Source organism: Bombina bombina, chromosome 3 (assembly GCF_027579735.1).
Source record: "Bombina bombina isolate aBomBom1 chromosome 3, aBomBom1.pri, whole genome shotgun sequence".
NCBI classification, from domain to species: domain Eukaryota; kingdom Metazoa; phylum Chordata; class Amphibia; order Anura; family Bombinatoridae; genus Bombina; species Bombina bombina.
In genome coordinates this window covers 210,806,187-210,828,465 of record NC_069501.1, presented here as the reverse complement: position 1 = coordinate 210,828,465, position 22,279 = coordinate 210,806,187, and the positions used below count along the sequence as shown (strand labels likewise).

At 39.7% G+C, this 22,279-nt stretch overlaps 1 protein-coding gene across 1 annotated transcript in view; it reads right to left on the bottom strand.

Annotated features, from left to right (window-relative positions):
• The window catches only part of ZSWIM7 (zinc finger SWIM-type containing 7), a 413,683-nt gene that overhangs the window by 378,122 nt on the left and 13,282 nt on the right, over positions 1–22,279 (bottom strand). The window contains exon 2 of the mRNA XM_053706119.1: positions 14,459–14,628. Coding sequence (XP_053562094.1) covers positions 14,459–14,537 — 79 coding nt within the window. The 5' untranslated portion in view covers positions 14,538–14,628. The remainder of the gene's footprint in view (positions 1–14,458; positions 14,629–22,279) is intronic.

Genomic DNA, 22,279 nt, shown 5'->3' with positions numbered 1-22,279 from the left:
ACATAGGGATAATGTAAGTAGCGGCGGTTTACGGAGCGGCAGATTAGGGGTTAAAAATAATATACAGGGGTCAGCGATAGCGGGGGCGGCAGATTAGGGGTTAATAAGTGTAAGGTTAGGGGTGTTTAGACTCGGGGTACATGTTAGAGTGTTAGGTGCAGACGTAGGAAGTGTTTCCCCATAGAAAACAATGGGGCTGCGTTAAGAGCTGAACGCGGCTTTTTTGCAGGTGTTAGGTTTTTTTTCAGCTCAAACAGCCCCATTGTTTCCTATGGGAGAATCGTGCACGAGCACGTTTTTGAGGCTGGCCGCTTGCGTAAGCAAATCTGGTATCGAGAGTTGAAGCTGCGTTAAAAATGCTCTACGCTCGTTTTTTGGAGCCTAACGCAGCCTTTATGTGGACTCTCAATACCAGAGTTATTTTTATGGTGCGGCCAGAAAAAAGCCGGCGTTAGTTTTTCGGGTCGTTACCGACAAAACTCCAAATCTAGCCATATATTAGGTAAAGCTAGCCCGGCTTCTTTACGAGGTTGCATTAATTTTTCCAATGCGATTCGTGCTTTTTTCTTATTATACCATATAAATTGTGAAAAACTTGAATTTAATTTCCGTATATCTGCTTTATATAATATCAAAGGCAGATTTTGTAGAAGAAAAAGAAGCCGAGGAAAAATTATAGTCTTAATAAGGTTCACTCTCGCAGTCAGTGATAGTGGGAGAGCAGCCCAAAGTTTCAAGTCAGCGTAAATATTTTGAAGTAACGGGACAAAATTAAGACCATACCATCTTGCGGGATTTCTGTGGAGATGTATTCCCAGATATCTAAGAGCATCCACCTCCTTGAATTCCAGATTATCTAGAGCATTACTTGTTTTATATAACCACATTATTTCACTTTTACTATAATTCACTTTGTACCCGGAGAATGAACTAAAGAGATTTAGGCAATCTATCACCGTCGGGATAGCCCTGGGTGTGTTATGGAGGAAAATTAGTAAATCATCCGCGTATAGTAAAGTTTTAAGAACAGTCTGCCCAATAGAGATACCTTCTAATATATTCCGTAGCCTTATGGCGAGGGGTTCTAGTGCAAGGTTAAACAGGAGAGGAGACAGGGGACACCCTTGTCTAGTACCTTTTTTCAGTTTTATCCCTGAGGTAAGATTGTTATTGATTAGGAGATAAGATATTGGACACTGATAGATATTACGGATAAACCGAACAAACTCATTTTTAAACCCAAATTTTCAGAGAGTCTGAAATAGATATTCCCATTCTATAGAATCAAACGCTTTTACCGCGTCAAGGGTTAAAAGTGCGCAATCATATATAAAATGTCTATCTGAGTTTTGGCGAATATTCCATATATAATCTATTAAGGTTGTCACTTTCCGTATATTTTTAGAGACATTTCTAGAGGCCATAAACCCTGTTTGATCTGAATGTATCACTTCATTAAGACATAGCATTAATCTAGCTGCTAAGATAGAGGATAAAATCTTATAGTCCGCATTAAGTACGGAAATTGGTCTGTAAGACCCTGGATCCTCGGCATCCTTCCCTTTTTTAAGAATCAAAGAAATGTTAGCGGCCGCAAAATATTCGGAAGGTATCTTCCCATTTCTGTAATAATTATTGAACAATTTTTCTAGGGTAGGTTTAATTTCTTCTGCGAGTATTTTATAATACTCTGCAGGAAGGCAATCCGGCCCTGCAGCTTTATTCAATTTGGCCTTATCAATTGCTTCTGCTATCTCGTTTTCTGAAATGGGGGCATTAAGCCTTTCCAATAGATCTTGTGAGACTCTAGGGATTTTTATTTGAGACCAAAATTTATCTTGGTTCTGCATATGATTGGTACTCTGCGTATATAGTTTTTGATAATACAGAAACAACGTTTTGTCAATATCAGATACTTCTGTATATCTGTTGTCCTGATCCCTAATTGCTAAAATATAGTTTTTTTTCTTTCTACCCTTGACTAATTTAGCTAAAAATTTAGCTGAATAACCAAAATGTCCCTTGAATCGAAGATTTAATTTTTTCTCCTCTTCTAAAGATTTTTGTCTGAAAAAAACATCCCGTTCCTGTCTAGCACTAGAATACTTTTTCCAAAACACAGAATTTGGCTCTCTAACATATTTCTGATAACTATTCTTGACCTGTTTAGCAAGTTGAATTTTTCTCCTTTTGTCTTTGCGGTTTCTTTTACACATATAGGCCTTAATTTCTCCCCTTAGATACGCCTTAGAGGCTTCCCAAAACGTTTCAATTTTCTGGAAATATGCTATATTGAAAGTACAATAATCTTTCCATTTCTGTTTTAACCACAGATTAAATCTAATATTCTTATGCATATATCGTGGGAATAACAGAATTTATGTTTACCTGATAAATTACTTTCTCCAACGGTGTGTCCGGTCCACGGCGTCATCCTTACTTGTGGGATATTCTCTTCCCCAACAGGAAATGGCAAAGAGCCCAGCAAAGCTGGTCACATGATCCCTCCTAGGCTCCGCCTTCCCCAGTCATTCGACCGACGTAAAGGAGGAATATTTGCATAGGAGAAATCATATGATACCGTGGTGACTGTAGTTAAAGAAAATAAATTATCAGACCTGATTAAAAAACCAGGGCGGGCCGTGGACCGGACACACCGTTGGAGAAAGTAATTTATCAGGTAAACATAAATTCTGTTTTCTCCAACATAGGTGTGTCCGGTCCACGGCGTCATCCTTACTTGTGGGAACCAATACCAAAGCTTTAGGACACGGATGAAGGGAGGGAGCAAATCAGGTCACCTAGATGGAAGGCACCACGGCTTGCAAAACCTTTCTCCCAAAAATAGCCTCAGAAGAAGCAAAAGTATCAAATTTGTAAAATTTAGTAAAAGTGTGCAGTGAAGACCAAGTTGCTGCCTTACATATCTGATCAACAGAAGCCTCGTTCTTGAAGGCCCATGTGGAAGCCACAGCCCTAGTGGAATGAGCTGTGATTCTTTCAGGAGGCTGCCGTCCGGCAGTCTCGTAAGCCAATCTGATGATGCTTTTAATCCAAAAAGAGAGAGAGGTAGAAGTTGCTTTTTGACCTCTCCTTTTACCAGAATAAACAACAAACAAGGAAGATGTTTGTCTAAAATCCTTTGTAGCATCTAAATAGAATTTTAGAGCACGAACTACATCCAAATTGTGCAACAAACGTTCCTTCTTTGAAACTGGATTCGGACACAAAGAAGGCACGACTATCTCCTGGTTAATGTTTTTGTTAGAAACAACTTTCGGAAGAATACCAGGTTTAGTACGCAGAACCACCTTATCTGCATGGAACACCAGATAAGGAGGAGAACACTGCAGAGCAGATAATTCTGAAACTCTTCTAGCAGAAGAAATTGCAACCAAAAACAAAACTTTCCAAGATAATAACTTAATATCAACGGAATGTAAGGGTTCAAACGGAACCCCCTGAAGAACTGAAAGAACTAAATTGAGACTCCAAGGAGGAGTCAAAGGTTTGTAAACAGGCTTGATTCTAACCAGAGCCTGAACAAAGGCTTGAACATCTGGCACAGCTGCCAGCTTTTTGTGAAGTAACACAGACAAGGCAGAAATCTGTCCTTTCAAAGAACTTGCAGATAATCCTTTCTCCAAACCCTCTTGAAGAAAGGATAGAATCTTAGGAATTTTTATCTTGTCCCAAGGGAATCCTTTAGATTCACACCAACAGATATATTTTTTCCATATGTTGTGGTAGATTTTTCTAGTTACAGGCTTTCTGGCCTGAACAAGAGTATCAATGACAGAATCTGAGAACCCTCGCTTTGATAAGATCAAGCGTTCAATCTCCAAGCAGTCAGTTGGAGTGAGACCAGATTCGGATGTTCGAACGGACCTTGAACAAGAAGGTCTCGTCTCAAAGGTAGCTTCCATGGTGGAGCCGATGACATATTCACCAGGTCTGCATACCAAGTCCTGCGTGGCCACGCAGGAGCTATCAAGATCACCGATGCCCTCTCCTGATTGATCCTGGCTACCAGCCTGGGGATGAGAGGAAACGGCGGGAATACATAAGCTAGTTTGAAGGTCCAAGGTGCTACTAGTGCATCTACTAGAGTCGCCTTGGGATCCCTGGATCTGGACCCGTAGCAAGGAACCTTGAAGTTCTGACGAGAGGCCATCAGATCCATGTCTGGAATGCCCCACAATTGAGTGATTTGGGCAAAGATTTCCGGATGGAGTTCCCACTCCCCCGGATGAAATGTCTGACGACTCAGAAAATCCGCTTCCCAGTTTTCCACTCCTGGAATGTGGATTGCAGACAAGTGGCAGGAGTGAGTCTCCGCCCATTGAATGATTTTGGTCACTTCTTCCATCGCCAGGGAACTCCTTGTTCCCCCCTGATGGTTGATGTACGCAACAGTCGTCATGTTGTCTGATTGAAACCGTATGAACTTGGTCTTTGCTAGCTGAGGCCAAGCCTTGAGAGCATTGAGTATCGCTCTCAGTTCCAGAATATTTATCGGGAGAATAGATTCTTCCCGAGACCAAAGACCCTGCGCTTTCAGGGGTCCCCAGACCGCGCCCCAGCCCACCAGACTGGCGTCGGTCGTGACAATGACCCACTCTGGTCTGCGGAAGCTCATCCCCTGTGACAGGTTGTCCAGGGACAGCCACCAACTGAGTGAATCTCTGGTCCTCTGATCTACTTGTATCGTCGGAGACAAGTCTGTATAGTCCCCATTCCACTGACTGAGCATGCACAGTTGTAATGGTCTTAGATGAATTCGCGCAAAAGGAACTATGTCCATTGCCGCTACCATCAAACCTATTACTTCCATGCACTGCGCTATGGAAGGAAGAGGAACAGAATGAAGTATTTGACAAGAGTTTAGAAGTTTTGATTTTCTGGCCTCTGTCAGAAAAATCCTCATTTCTAAGGAGTCTATTATTGTTCCCAAGAAGGGAACCCTTGTTGACGGAGATAGAGAACTTTTTTCTACGTTCACTTTCCACCCGTGAGATCTGAGAAAGGCCAGGACAATGTCCGTGTGAGCCTTTGCTTGTGGAAGGGACGACGCTTGAATCAGTATGTCGTCCAAGTAAGGTACTACTGCAATGCCCCTTGGTCTTAGCACCGCTAGAAGGGACCCTAGTACCTTTGTGAAAATTCTTGGAGCAGTGGCTAATCCGAACGGGAGTGCCACAAACTGGTAATGCTTGTCCAGAAATGCGAACCTTAGGAACCGATGATGTTCCTTGTGGATAGGAATATGTAGATACGCATCCTTTAAATCCACCGTGGTCATGAATTGGCCTTCCTGGATGGAAGGAAGAATTGTTCGAATGGTTTCCATTTTGAACGATGGAACCTTGAGAAACTTGTTTAGGATCTTGAGATCTAAGATTGGTCTGAATGTTCCCTCTTTTTTGGGAACTACGAACAGATTGGAGTAGAACCCCATCCCTAGTTCTCCTAATGGAACAGGATGAATCACTCCCATTTTTAACAGGTCTTCTACACAATGTAAGAATGCCTGTCTTTTTATGTGGTCTGAAGACAATTGAGACCTGTGGAACCTCCCCCTTGGGGGAAGCCCCTTGAATTCCAGAAGATAACCTTGGGAGACTATTTCTAGCGCCCAAGGATCCAGAACATCTCTTGCCCAAGCCTGAGCGAAGAGAGAGAGTCTGCCCCCCACCAGATCCGGTCCCGGATCGGGGGCCAACATCTCATGCTGTCTTGGTAGCAGTGACAGGTTTCTTGGCCTGCTTACCTTTGTTCCAGCCTTGCATTGGCCTCCAGGCTGGCTTGGCTTGAGAAGTATTACCCTCTTGCTTAGAGGACGTAGCACTTGGGGCTGGTCCGTTTCTGCGAAAGGGACGGAAATTAGGTTTATTTTTGGCCTTGAAAGACCTATCCTGAGGAAGGGCGTGGCCCTTGCCCCCAGTGATATCGGAAATAATCTCTTTCAAGTCAGGGCCAAACAGCGTTTTCCCCTTGAAAGGAATGTTAAGCAATTTGTTCTTGGAAGACGCATCCGCTGACCAAGATTTTAGCCAAAGCGCTCTGCGCGCCACAATAGCAAAACCAGAATTTTTCGCCGCTAACCTAGCCAATTGCAAAGTGGCGTCTAAGGTGAAAGAATTAGCCAATTTGAGAGCATGAATTCTGTCCATAATCTCCTCATAAGAAGAATCTTTATTGAGCGCCTTTTCTAGTTCATCGAACCAGAAACACGCTGCTGTAGTGACAGGAACAATGCATGAAATTGGTTGTAGAAGGTAACCTTGCTGAACAAACATCTTTTTAAGCAAACCCTCTAATTTTTTATCCATAGGATCTTTGAAAGCACAACTATCTTCTATGGGTATAGTGGTGCGTTTGTTTAGAGTAGAAACCGCCCCCTCGACCTTGGGGACTGTCTGCCATAAGTCCTTTCTGGGGTTGACCATAGGAAACAATTTCTTAAATATGGGGGGAGGGACGAAAGGTATACCGGGCCTTTCCCATTCTTTATTTACAATGTCCGCCACCCGCTTGGGTATAGGAAAAGCTTCGGGGGGCCCCGGGACCTCTAGGAACTTGTCCATTTTACATAATTTCTCTGGAATGACCAAATTCTCACAATCATCCAGAGTAGATAACACCTCCTTAAGCAGAGCGCGGAGATGTTCCAATTTAAATTTAAATGTAATCACATCAGGTTCAGCTTGTTGAGAAATTTTCCCTGAATCTGAAATTTCTCCCTCAGACAAAACCTCCCTGGCCCCCTCAGACTGGTGTAGGGGCACTTCAGAACCAATATCATCAGCGTCCTCATGCTCTTCAGTATTTTCTAAAACAGAGCAGTCGCGCTTTCGTTGATAAGTGGGCATTTTGGCTAAAATGTTTTTGATAGAATTATCCATTACAGCCGTTAATTGTTGCATAGTAAGGAGTATTGGCGCACTAGATGTACTAGGGGCCTCCTGTGTGGGCAAGACTGGTGTAGACGAAGGAGGGGATGATGCAGTACCATGCTTACTCCCCTCACTTGAGGAATCATCTTGGGCATCATTTTCTCTAAATTTTGTGTCACATAAATCACATCTATTTAAATGAGAAGGAACCTTGGCTTCCCCACATACAGAACACAGTCTATCTGGTAGTTCAGACATGTTAAACAGGCATAAACTTGATAACAAAGTACAAAAAACGTTTTAAAATAAAACCGTTACTGTCACTTTAAATTTTAAACTGAACACACTTTATTACTGCAAATGTGAAAAAGTATGAAGGAATTGTTCAAAATTCACCAAAATTTCACCACAGTGTCTTAAAGCCTTAAAAGTATTGCACACCAAATTTGGAAGCTTTAACCCTTAAAATAACGGAACCGGAGCCGTTTTTATATTTAACCCCTTTACAGTCCCTGGTATCTGCTTTGCTGAGACCCAACCAAGCCCAAAGGGGAATACGATACCAAATGACGCCTTCAGAAAGTCTTTTCTATGTATCAGAGCTCCTCACACATGCATCTGCATGTCATGCTTCCCAAAAACAAGTGCGCAATAGAGGCGCGAAAATGAGACTCTGCCTATGATTAGGGAAAGCCCCTAGAGAATAAGGTGTCCAATACAGTGCCTGCCGGTTATTTTACATAATTCCCAAGATTAAAATAATTCCTCAAGGCTATGAAGTATAAAATATGCTTATATATAAATCGTTTTAGCCCAGAAAATGTCTACAGTCTTAAAAGCCCTTGTGAAGCCCTTTTTTTCTTTATGTAATAAAAATGGCTTACCGGATCCCATAGGGAAAATGACAGCTTCCAGCATTACATCGTCTTGTTAGAAATGTGTCATACCTCAAGCAGCAAAAGTCTGCTCACTGTTTCCCCCAACTGAAGTTAATTCCTCTCAACAGTCCTGTGTGGAAACAGCCATCGATTTTAGTAACGGTTGCTAAAATCATTTTCCTCTTACAAACAGAAATCTTCATCTCTTTTCTGTTTCAGAGTAAATAGTACATACCAGCACTATTTTAAAATAACAAACTCTTGATTGAATAATAAAAACTACAGTTAAACACCAAAAAACTCTAAGCCATCTCCGTGGAGATGTTGCCTGTACAACGGCAAAGAGAATGACTGGGGAAGGCGGAGCCTAGGAGGGATCATGTGACCAGCTTTGCTGGGCTCTTTGCCATTTCCTGTTGGGGAAGAGAATATCCCACAAGTAAGGATGACGCCGTGGACCGGACACACCTATGTTGGAGAAATAATAGTTAGATTCCTTTTCGCCTGATTCTCAAAAGATTGGAACGATAGTGAAACAATCGCATGGTCGGATATCGCTATATCGCCTATTGTGGCCTTGACCTTCTGCAAAGAGAGGGCTTCCGCAACTAATAAATAATCTATTCTTGAAAATGTCCTGTACTTTTTAGATTCACAAGTGAATACACGCAGGTCTGGATTTTGGAGTCTCCATACATCAGTTAGTTTCAACTGATGGCAAAATTTTACGATGTATTTAGCTTGACTGTTATATACTGCTATGTTTTTTTTTTTTAAATCTATCTAATTCAGGACAAAACGAGAGATTAAAATCACCACCTATCATGAGATTATCTGATATGAAAGGTAGTAGCTTACTCTTCAACTTTTCCCAGAAATCCTTAGAAAAATTATTCGGCGCGTAAATATTGCAAAAGACAAGTCTTATCCCCTCTATTCGTACTTGTAAAAGGATATACCTAGCCCCCTGATCTATTTCCATCTGTGTAATTTGATATGATAGGTTTTTATTAAACAGTATTGCAACCCCTAATTTCCTGCCACTACATGGAGTGGCGAGGACCTCACCTATCCAACCACACCTCAGTTTGGGGATTTCTGTATCCTTTAAATAAGTTTCCTGTATAAATGCTACACTTGGTTCCAACGCACCTAGTTTTTTAATCATCATCTTACGTTTTATTGGATTAGTAATACCCCCCACATTCCAAGACAAAATCGTAAAATTCCCTAATGCTTCTAGAATAATAAAATAATAAACAAGATTTTAAGATGATTACAATCCCACCTATCTCTATCTTTCCTAGTGTTTCTATTGCAAGATCCAATTTCTAACAATCCAATTCTTACCCAATAACATACTACTATGATCCCTAATCTATACAGAGGACCTTGCAAATATCAATATAAAATAGAGATCCATACACAAAATCATCTTCAATGAATATTTCAGTCCAACTTGCAAATATTCTATACAAAGACAAAGCACTGAGAGAGGGAAAAAAACAAAAACCCAATAATAAAAAATTAACATCCGAATCTTCACATTCACAACACTCACACACATTCCTGAAAAATAAATACTTTAGTATGAGAGTACCTATCTCACTTGGTTATCATTTAGAATCACTGTATTCTCTTGCTTTAGAGGGTTCAATAAACGTAAGCTTGTTACCATTGTCGTCTACTATAATTTTAGCGGGGTAGATCATACGAGCTTTTATACCCTTATTTATCATAACCGTGCAGATGGGGGACATAGCTTTCCTTTTTTGGACTGTTTCGTTAGAAAAATCTTGGAATAACATGATTTTTTTTATAATTTATGGTAAAAGTATCAAATTTCCTATAAAGCCTCAAAATTTCAACTTTATCCTGATACTTAAGTAATTTAAATATACATGTCCTGTTTCTAGCTTGGCCATTAACAACAGTTCTTTTTGGTCCTAACCTATGTGCCCTTTCCACGGACAAGGGTAGGGCTTGCGGGGGAAACCCAAAAGCCTGGGGTAATGTTTGAGAGGTAAATTCAATCAAGTTATCATATTCCGCTGTTTCAGGGATACCTACAATTCTTATGTTATTACGTCTGGAGCGATCTTCTTGATCCTCCAGACGAGCTTCCATATTTTGGATTATGGACTGTTGCTTAGAAAGGATGTTTTCTTGTTGGTTAACCATATCTTCTAAAGAAGAAATTCTATCCTCTGCTTCCGCCATCCTAGTGGCGAATTGTTTAACTTCCTGATTAAGAGTGTTGAGTTCACTAGAGATTCCACTTAACTCTTTTTTAATTATGTCAAATTGTGGTGAAAAAAGATTATTAATTTGTAATAATAATGACTGATTATCATTTGATATAGACAATATTTCACTGGAATCCGAACTTATATCAGCCCCCTTATTAATTTTTTTTTCCTTAGATTTGGCAGGCATTTTGGAAGGGTGTTGTTAAAAATATCTATCTAGAGACATGCAAAATCAGCGAATGTGCCAAAATAAACAAAAAAGAAAAGGTGGTGAAAAAAAAAAAAAAAAAGGGAAGAGAGGAGCGATAAAAAAACACAAACAAAAAAAAAAATCCTATCTAACAACAGTGTATATAATTTCTATTTAAAACTAAATACTTACCTGTAAAATAAAACCTAAGCTAGCTACAATATAACCTATTTCACAGGTAAGTTTGTATTTATTTTAACTAGGTAGACTAGTTAGTAAATAGTTATTAACTATTTACTAGCTATCTACTTAAAATAAATACAAAGTTACCTGTAAAATAAAACCTAACCTGCCTTACGCTAAAACCTAACATTACAATAAAATAAATTAAATCAAATACATTTATCTAAATTACAAAAAAAAAATAATAAACACTAAATTACACAAAATAAAAAACGAAATTATGAAAAATAAAAACGAATTACTCCTAATCTAATAGCCCTATCAAAATAAAAAAGCCCCCCCCCCCCAATAAAGAAAACCCTAGCCTACACTAAACTGCCAATGGCCCTTAAAATGGCCTTTTGCGGGGCATTGCCCCAAAGAAATCAGCAATTTTACCTGTAAATTTTTTTTTTTACTAACAACCCCCCAACGGTAAAACCCACCACCCACACAACCAAACCCCCCAAATAAAAACCTATCTAAATAAACCTAAGCTAACCATTGCCCTGAAAATGGCATTTGGATGGGCATAGCCCTTAAAAGGGCATTTAGCTCTTTTACTGCACAAAACCCTAAGCTAAAAATAAAACCCACCCAAAAAACCCTTAAAAAAATCTAACACTAACCCCCGACGATCCACTTACAGTTTTCGAAGACCGGACATCCATCCTCATCCAAGCGGCAGAAGTCCTCATCGAAGCCGGCAGAAGTCTTCATCCAAGCAGCAGAAGTCTTCATCCAAGCGGGCCGAAGTCCTCATCGAAGCCAACAGAAGTCTTCATCCAAGCGGGCAGAAGTCCTCATCCAAGCGGGCAGAAGTCCTCATCCAGACGGCATCTTCTATCTTCATCCATCCGGCGCGGAGCGGGTCCATCTTCAAGACATCTGGCGCGGAGCATCCTCTTCTTCCAATGGTCAATGTAGAATGACGTTTCCCTGAGGAAACAGCCCCTGCAGAGGCTGAGAAAAGCGTCGCTTTTTAATAAAACTTTTTTAATATAATATACACTTGCTGTGTTTGGTGGAGTTTATCAAAACTATACTCTGCATTTTGCTTTGGATATCACATCATTATCTTTCTAGGTGTCCAGCAAGCCATGAAGTGCAGACTGCTGGGAGGATTTGAAATCCCAGCCTGCTCTTAATGCACCTGGAAGTGCTTCAAATTCTGTAAGTGCAATCATTTCGCTTATACCTTGTTTCCCCTGTCTATATGGTATTGGGCTATGGTTGTTTGCTCTCTTACAGGTAAAGAGACTACCATCTGATATGTTCCAGATTTGACATGACTGCTGGATTTTAACAGTGAGCTGGACTACTGCAAAGCTCCAGCCTGCCTAAATAGCACCATTGGGTGCAATACTCTTGTGAGTATATTTCTTAATATACCAATTAATCATATGTTTTGGTGGTATTAGCCCATTGTGGCGCCTCTGTTTTTTCTCTTCAGATTGCCAAGTACCAGGAGCCGACCATCCTTTGACAGAGAGCTGCCTTTTTTGAATCATATGGACTTATCGTTTAAATTTGGTTAAATTTGTATATATTCTTTGATAGTTTACTTTAGAATTTTTTGAGTTTACAAGAAGCGCCCCCTATGGGATTTTGTTTGTGCCTGGGCATACAATTTCTCCTGTTTTTCTTACTATTTTATTGTAATGTTAGTTTTTAGTGTAGGACAGGTTAGGTTTTATTTTACAGGTAACTTTGTATTTATTTTAGCTAGGTAGTTAGTAAATAGTTAATAACCATTTACTAACTAGTCTACCTAGTTAAAATAAATACAAACTTACCTGTGAAATAAAAATAAATCCTAAAATAGCTACAATATAACTATTAGTTATATTGTAGCTAGCTTAGGTTTTATTTTACAGGTAAGTATGTATTTAGTTTTAAAATAGGTATTATTTAGGTAATAATTGTAAGTTTTATTTAGATTGATTTTAATTATATTTAAGTTAGGGGGTGTTAGGGTTAGACTTAGGCTTAGGGTTACGTTAGGGTTTGGTTTAGGGGTTAATATATGTATTTAGTGTTAGTGATGTTGGAGGCCAGAGGTTTAGGGGTTAATTACTTTAGTATAGTTGTGGCGACATGGGGGCGGCAGATTAGGGGTTAATAGTTTTATGTAGGTTGCGGCGATGTCGGGGCGGCAGATTAGGGGTTAATAACATTATGTAGGTTGCGGCGATGTTAGGGGTGGCAGATTAGGGGTGTTTAGACGTGGTTTTTATGTTAGGGTGTTAGGTTTAAACCTAACTTTTTCTTTCGCCATAGACATCAATGGGGCTGCGTTACGGAGCTTTTATTTCCGCAATTGCAGGTGTTAGGCTTTTTTTTTGCCGGCTCTTCCCATTGATGTCTATGGGAAAATCGTACACGAGCACGTCAAAGCAGCGCTTGAATTTGGGTGAAGCATGGAGCTCAACACCACCATATCGCCCGTGCAAGCCTGCTTTTTGCAAACCTGTAATAACAGCGCTATGAAAGGTGAGCTATGAAAATAACGTACACGAAATTAGCGAGCAGCCATAACTTGTAATCTAGCTGTATGTTAATTATAAAATTACTTATAATAAAATTAATTTTTTTAAGAATTTGGGTCATTGACAGCATTGTGAATACTGAATTTCAAATCATGTTTTACGTTTGCTTTGGCTTTATTATTATTTTTTAATTGAAATCTGCAATACCCCTGTATATTTTAAAGAGTTATTCTAAGTCAGCTGATTGTAAAAACATAAAGGGACACAAATTCAACAATGGCATGATCGAATGCATGGGTAGGCAAAGCGGGGCCCAGGGGCCAAATCAGGCCCACCTCGTGTTTTTGTGTTGTCCTCAAGCTCAGAATGCTTTTTACATTGTTAAATACTTGAAGAATATTTCATGAGCCCAAAAGAAATCATAGGAAATTCAAAATTCAGTATAAAAAATAAAATGTTATCGGAGCACAACCACTCTCATTCATTTATTTATTGTCTATGGCTGCTTGGGTAGTTGTGACAAAGATCTATGTGGTGCACTTATCTTATCATAAGCTAAAGGGAAGCAGAAACTTTATACAATTTAAAAAAAGGAATCACATTGCAGCAGAAACTCTTCACAAAAATGAAAAATAAAAACAAGGCTGCAGCTGTAAACTTCTGAGTGGCTTATTTATCTGGCATTTAATATGAATATTGTCAAAAACAATTTGTGGAAATTTACATTCTTTCTTCTTATAGAAGGACCTACATAATATCCTCAAATATTCTTCTTGGCCAGCAAAACTTTTATATATATTTACTATCTGGCCCTATATAGAAAAAAGTCTGCAGAGTTCTAATCTAATTAATTATATAACATTTTTGTATGTTAGAAAGTCTCTTTAAAAAGGACAGGTAACACTTGGAGAAAGTGAAATTAGCACAAATGTTAGGAGGTATTTCATAGCAAATTCAGGGAAAATTAAAGTGAAAGTAAATTCTAGCGTTTTACAAACGCTAGGATTTACTATTGAAACAAATAAAGGGGACTTTCATTCATGAAGTATAAGATACTTCATGTAGAAAGCTCCTTTATTTGATTCAATCGATCGACGTGTTTACCTTGTACAGCAGACCATGGCAAAAAAATTTTTTGGCTAAGAGGTGACGTTTTCACCTCTTAGCCAATAGCCGTGCGGTAAATCTGGCTTGGCGCCCATGGAAGCCGGATTTACTGCACGGCTATTGGCTAAGAGGTGAAAACGTCACCTCTTAGCCAAATTTTATTTTTTGCAGTGGGCTGCTGTACAAGGTAAACACGGCGATCGATTGAATCAAATAAAGGAGCTTTCAACATGAAGTATCTTATACTTCATGAATGAAAGTCCCCTTTATTTGTTTCAATAGTAAATCCTAGCGTTTGTAAAACGCTAGGGTTTACTTTCACTTTAATAATGAATGTATATAGCAATCGTGTTTTATTTTTCAGAACTGATCAATCATCCCTATAATGAGTTATTACTTAAAGCCAAAAGATGGCAGCTCAGCATACCTTGTGAGGTTTCTTCATACACCCGTTTTATTTCTCTGAGGAGCTCCTCGGTCACTGCAGGCAAAACACTACTCATCATTGCAATGGTGAATCTTAGGAGTTGTGATATAATCCAGTCCAATACATTTTACTTTTAATCACAGAAGTGTGTCATATATTGCAGCGTATATCTAAAATAAAGCAAAAATAGGCAGATATAAGAGTCTGATCTGCTACTATTTTCATACATAATGATGAAAAGCAAGTAGCTCACAAAATGCCTGTAAAGAAATTATGAGTTTAGCTAATTTGTCCAAAATAAAAGAGCAAGGACTTTTTAACCATGCAAATGATTTAACACCTAGGTTGCCTTTAAGAAACCACAAATGTGACTGCCAATAACCCCAGAGGCAGAACTTTTTTTTTACTTTCTGCAATGACATTTTTTGAGTCAATATGTTTCTACAGGTCAATTTTAATATTAAATACAACTTTAAATTAGGCAGTTATAATAAAGCACCAGCTCAATATACTGATTAACTGGAATATAAAGCAATTTTTTAAAGTTTTATATATTATATTGCAGCAGTTGAAAAGAGGCAGTCATCATTCAATGCACTGCTGCTTTGCAGTGGTCCCTCCGTATTTGACTTTTCTCTTCAAACTGTGCTTAGATGTGAATGCACTGTGTTAAGGAAAATGTACACAATGCAGCCAGAGCAAAGCACTGTTTAAAGAGAACAGCCTGTTGTGGAGCAGCACTGCAAAGCAAAAGTGCTAACTGTTCCCTCATGTGTCCTGTTCTTTCAGACATGAAATTTCTGTGATGACATCTCAGATCATAGCATGTTCTGCCTTGGGGCCAATAACATGTACTAAACAGTGATTTACCCACGACTTGCTCAAATGTTGGGGGCTACAGAACCATGGCTGTTAGAAAATGGCATCCAACTATGCTTTAACTTTTGGTTCCAAATAACATACACAGTAGTGATCAAACCCTTAGCTGTTAGGAAAAAGTTAAAAAAATGATTCAGACCCAATCACCAGAGCACCAAGAAACTAAACCCTAATAATAGTAAAATGTCTTGACACTATAGCTGAAGAGATGTGTGGCATTGCCTCTCCAATTCATGGCTGCCAAACTAAGTACTCACATGGTGCTGACACAAGCAGCATTCAAGACCTGTAAATCTAATGAGAGCAAGCAAGGATTGCATTGCAGATGCATGTGTTCCATGCACACTGCTTAATCGCATATGTATTTTCCTGGCCATCAAGGGATTAAATCATTGCTGTGAGCATTCAGCACAGCAGTAATTTAACTCTGTGATTGTCTATTTTTTATGTCATGGGCAATCAGGAGCCTTATGGACAAGGTTATAATGAAAAGGATATTTGGTTTGATTACTTCTAAACCCATACATCCTAAATTATGTGAATTTCTTTACATTTAAACATGAATATGAACTCATTGTTAATGAAAAAAAAGTTCAGTTTGCCAGTTTTATCCATCCTTTACCTGTGAGGGATGCCCATTGAATGCTACGCAGCTAAGAGTGGAACTTACAGCATGTAGGTTTTGCTTTCCTTAAATATTTGGTTAGCCTAATAGCACTAGCCAAGCAAGAATTACTAAAGCATTGAACAACACTGCACTTCAATGACCTATCTCACATTATCTACTTCACATCACAACAAGCATCAGATCTGCAATAAATTAAGATGATCTAGTATTCAAAAACACTTGTGACTATTAGAGAATGTCACTGAGTGGCTGCTACCAAAGGTCGCTGAATGGAGGTCAGGTCTGCAGCAAGCATGGTATTACTAGATCACAGGTGTTCTCCTACCCTGTGACAGAAGCACGGTGCTTCACAGATCAGTGAGGTTGCTGGCTTAATGACAACTGTATAATGCACTTCAGGTTAGGGTGAACAATATAGAGCAGGAGCTTTACATTTTAGCAGCAGTTTCATTGTTCTATATGCTGAGTGCTAAAAAAGTGGATGACATCACTGGTCTGTGAGAGTGCTCTATTTCTGTCACAGGGTGTGAGACTATTTAAGCTTCAAGATGGCGGCACACAATATGAAAAAGAGCTTTAATCTATTAAAATAGGAGAATAGTTTTTTAATGATCTGCAGGCAGAGAAAGAATTCCAATCACATGATTAGTAGTAATCATTATATTGTAATTGTGCTTAGCAGTTTTAGGTCTACTTAACCCTTTAAGGACCGGGCATTTCAGACTAAAACTTTCCCAAAAGACCAGAGCATTTTTAGCATTTTTGCTATCACCACATTTAAACAGAAATAGATCCTTTTTCATATTTACCTATCAAAACTATATACTTTGAGGCCTATCTATCAAGCTGTCAACCTAAAATACGCCGGAATTCCGCATCATAATTGTTGCGAGATTGATCCGACCTAGTTATCAAAGCCTCAAGACCCGCAAATGTTGAAATTTGTGACGTAACATCCGACGCAGATCGATGCTTACGTCATTACAGATGTTCCTAATACACCTTCGGCTCTATTTGACACTTTTTCCCATTTATCAAACTTAACAGGTACGCTCGCGGTTATTCCGACGCATCGTACCTGGTTTTCAATCCGCCACCCTTGAGGCCACGGATGCCATAGAAATCAATGGGATTATGAAAGCACCGAAAGCTTATGTTCGATGCTGCAAGAGGATGAAATATACCCCATTGATTTATATGGTAGGAAACAAGTTACGTTTACACCTAACACCCTAACATAAACCCCAGAGTCTAAACACCCCTAATCTGCCGCCACCTACATAATGTTATTAACTCCCTATCCCGCCACTCCCCTACCCCGCCGCAACATGAATAGTTATTAACCCCTATCCCGCCGTTCCATGACACCGCTGTAACTTAAATAAACTTATTAACCCCTAAACCTCTGGCCTTCAACATCACCACCACTAACTAAACCTATTAACCCCCAACATCTCCAAAAGCTAAATTAAGCTATTAACCCCTAAACCTAACAACCCCTTAACTTTAAATTAAAATTACAACATCCCTATCTTCAAATAAATTACAACTTACCTGTAGAATTAAAAGAAACTAATTTTAAACTATTAACCTACCCTAACTATTATACTAAAATTACATTAAACTACTAATTAAATTAAATAAATTACATATTAAAAAACCTAACCCTACTAAAATTATTTAAATCTACTATTAAACATTATTACAATGTCCTAAAATACAAAAACAAACACTAAGTTACCAAAAAAACAAACACTAAATTACTAAAAATAACAAACCAAATTATCAAAAATATTTTTTTTTTTTTTACACCTAATCTAAAAGCCCTATCAAAATAAAAAAGCACCCCAAAATAAAAAAAAAAACCTAGCCTACAATAAACTACCAATGGCCCTTAAAAGTTCATTTTGTGGGGCATTGCCCCAAAGATATCAGCTCTTTTACCTGTAAAAAATATACAAACAACCCCCCAACAGTAAAACCCACCACCCACCCAAATAAAATAACTATCTAAAATAACCTAAGCTACCCATTGCCCTTTTACTACCCAGACCCTAATCTAAAAATAAAACCTTAACACTAACCCCCGACGATCCACTTAGTTCTTGAAGTCCCGCTTGAAGGATCCATCCAGCCGGAGAAGTCATCATCCATGCGGAAAGAAGTCTTCATCCAGGCGGCCTCTTCTATCTTCATCCAGCCGGGAAAGTCCTCATCCAGGCGGCACGAAGTCTTCATCCAGACGGCATCTTCTATCTTCATCCATCCGGTGCGGGTGGGTCCATCCTGAAGACATTCGGCGTGGAGCATCCTCTTCATACGGTCTCCGCCATACACTGGAACTTGAATGCAAGTGACGCCATCAAAGATGGCGTCCCTTGCATACCTATTGGCTGAAAGATTTCATTCAGCCAATAGGAATAAGAGCTGCTAAAATCCTATTGGCTGTTCCAATCAGCCAATAGGATTTGAGCTTTCATTCTATTGGCTGTTCCAATCAGCCAATAGAATGAGAGCTGCTCAAATCCTATTGGCTGATTTGAACAGCCAATAGGATTTTAGCAGCTCTAATTCCTATTGGCTGAATGAAATCTTTCAGCCAATAGGTATGCAAGGGACGCCATCTTTGATGGCGTCACTTGCATTCAAGATCCAGTGTGCGGCAGAGACCATATGAAGAGGATGCTCCGCGCCGGATGTCTTCAGGATGGACCCACTCCGGATGAATGAAGACAGAAGAGGCCGTCTGGATGAAGGCTTCTTGCCGCATGGATGACTACTTCTCCGGCTGGATGGATCCTTCAAGCGGGACTTCTAGAACTGTAAGTGGATAGTCGGAGGTTAGTGTTAGTTTTTTTTTTTAAGGGTTTTATTTTTAGATTAGGGTCTGGGCAGTGAAAGAGCTAAATGCCCTTATTTAGGGCAATGCCCATACAAATGCCCTTTTCAGGGCAATGGGTAGCTTAGGTTATTTTAGATAGTTATTTTATTTGGGGGGTTGTTTGTATTTCTTTTACAGGTAAAAGAGCTGATATCTTTGGGGCAATACCCCACAAAAGGCCCTTCTAAGGGCCATTGGTAGTTTATTGTAGGCTAGGGTTTTTTTTTTATTTTGGGGTGGGGGGGATTTTTTATTTTGATAGGGCTATAGATTAGGTGTAAAAAAAATATTTTTGATCATTTGGTTTGCTATTTTTAGTAATTTAGTGTTTGTTTGTTTTTGTAATCTAGGACTTTTAATAATGTTTAAAGTGAAGGTCCATTTTGATGAATTAGTGCCCGGTTTTTAATAAACCTATTAAAAACAAGGGCACTTTCATTCATAAAAATTGACTTTTCACTGTTTTCTTCAAAAACCTTACCTTTTAATCCTGGCAGCCGCTCCAGCACTTCCTCCGCCCGTCGCATGCCGTCTTCGCTGGTCCAAAATGACAAATCAGGCTTCCTCCAATCACAGCGTTGCAACAGGCCAAGATTCCCCCGGGGGGAAGCTGTGATTGGAGGAAGCCTGATTTGTCATTTCTGACGTCTGCAGAGGCTTCCGACGGCCAGGGGAATCGCTGGAGTGGCATTCTGGATTAAAAGGTAAGTTTTTGAAGAAAACAGTGAAATGTCAATTTTGATGAATTAAAGCACTAATTCATCAAAATGGACCTTCACTTTAATTGTAGATTTAAATAATTTTAGTAGGGTTAGGTTGATAGTTTAATGTAATTTTAGTATAATAGTTAGGGTAGGTTAATTTATAGTTTAAAATTAGTTTATTTTAATTCTACAGGCAAGTTTTAATTTATTTGAAGATAGGGATGTTGTAATTTTAATTTAACGCTAAGGGGTTGTTAGGTTTAGGGGTTATTAGCTTAATTTAGTTTTTTGCAATGTGGGGGGCTGACGGCTTAGGGGTTAATAGGTTTATATAGGTTGTGGCGGTGTCGTGGAACGGCGGGATACGGGTTAATAACTTTATTCATGTTGCAGCGTGGTCAGGGAGCGGAGGGATATGGGCCAATAAGTTTATTTATGTTGTGGCGGGATAGGGGTTATACATTTTAGTATAGTGGCAGTGTTCAGTGAAATGGTATAAATAAAGTTGGGAAAAACACCAATAGACGCAAGATTGATAACTGTTAGTTAACAACAGTCCGATGCTCATCGCCCCGTACTTGGTGCTCATGTTTTTGACGGCTTTTTTTTATAAATAAGAAGAGCGTATTGAGATCCGCGGCCACAATGTTTGGCGATGTTAGGAGAGCGTATTGATGCCGGCGAATGCAACATAGTTGACGCTTTGATAGATATCCCCCAGTATCTCACAAAAGTGAGTACACCCCTCACATTTTTGTAAATATTTTATTATATCTTTTCATGTGACAACACTGAAGAAATGACACTTTGCTACAATGTAAAGTAGTGAGTGTACAGCCTGGATAACAGTGTAAATTTGCTGTCCCCTCAAAATAACTCATCACACAGCCATTAATGTCTAAATCATTGGCAACAAAAGTGAGTACACCCCTAATTGGATATGTCCAAATTGGGCCCAAAGTGTCAATATTTTGTGTGGCCACCATTATTTTCCAGCACTGCCTTAACCCTCTTGAGCATGGAGTTTGAGGATGCCCCACAGATGCTCAATAGGGTTTAGGTCTGGAGACATGCTTGGCCAGTCCATCACCTTTACCCTCAACTTCTTTAGCAAGGCAGTGGTCATCTTGGAGTTGTGTTTGAGGTTGGTATGTTAGAATACTGCCCTGTGGCCCAGTCTCCGAAGGAAGGGGATCATGCTCTGCTTCAGTATGTCACAGTACATGTTGGCATTTATGGTTCCCTCAATGAACTGTAGTTCCCCAGTGCCGGCAGCACTCATGCAGGCCCAGACCATGACACTCCCACCACCATGCTTGACTGTAGGCAAGACACACTTGTTTTTGTACTCCTCGCCTGATTGCCGCCACACACGCTTGACACCATCTGAGCCAAATAAGTTTATCTTAGTCTCATCGGACCACAGGACATGGTTCCAGTAATCCATGTCCTTAGTCTGCTTGTCTTCAGCAAACTGTTTGCGGGCTTTCTTGTGCATCATCTTTAGTAGAGGCTTCCTTCTGGGACGACAGCCATGCACACCAATTTCATGCAGTGTGCGGCGTATGGTCTGAGCACTTACAGGCTGACCCCCGCCACCCCTTCAATCACTGCAGCAATGCTGGCAGCACTCACACGTCTATTTCCTAAAGACCTCTGGATATGACGCTGAGCACATGCACTCAACTTCTTTGGTCAACCATGGCGAGGCCTGTTCTGAGTGGAACCTGTCCTGTGAAACCACTGTATGGTCTTGCCCACCATGCTGAAGCTCAGTTTCAGGGTCTTGACAATCTTCTTATAGCCTAGGCCATCTTTATGTAGAGCAACAATTCTTTTTTTCAGATCCTCAAGAGTTCTTTGCCATAAGGTGCCATGTTGAACTTCCAGTGACCAGTATGAGAGAGGGTGAGAGCGATAAAACCAAATTTAACACACCTGCTCCCCATTCACACCTGAGACCTTGTAATACTAACGAGTCACATGACACCGGGGAGGGGAAATGACTAATTGGGCCCAATTTGGACATTTCCACTTAGGGGTGTACTCACTTTTGTTGCCAACGGCTTAGACATTAATGGCTGTGTGTTGAATTATTTTGAGAGGACAGCAAATTTACACTGTTATACAGGCTGTACACTCACTACTTTACATTGTAGCAAAGTGTCATTTCTTCAGTGTTGTCACATGAAAAGGTATAATAAAATAGTTAGAAACATGTGAGGGGTGTACTCACTTTTGTGAGATATTGTATATATTTTTTAGTAGACAACCCAAAGTATTGATCTAGGCCCATTTTGGCATATTTCATGCCACCATTTCACCGTCAAACTTTAGGTTTCTCACTGAAATTATTTACAAACAGTTTGTGCAATCATAGCACAAATGGTTGTAAAAGCTTCTCTGGGATCCCCTTTGTTCAGAAATAGCATACATATATGGCTTTGCAATTGCTTTTTGGTAATTAGAAGGCTGCTAATTGCAGCTGCACACCACACTTATTATTCCCTGCAGTGAAGGGGATAATCAGGTAGCTTGTAAGGTTAAATTTAGCTTTAGTGTAGAGATTACCCTCCCACCTGACACTTCCCACCCCCTGATCCCTCTCAAACAGCGCTTTCTCCCCCCCCCCACCCCCCAATGGTCACCCCCATCCTTATTACTGGCAGAAAGTCTGCCATTATGAAAATATAAGGCTTTTTTTTTTTTTTTTGAATAAAATATTTTTT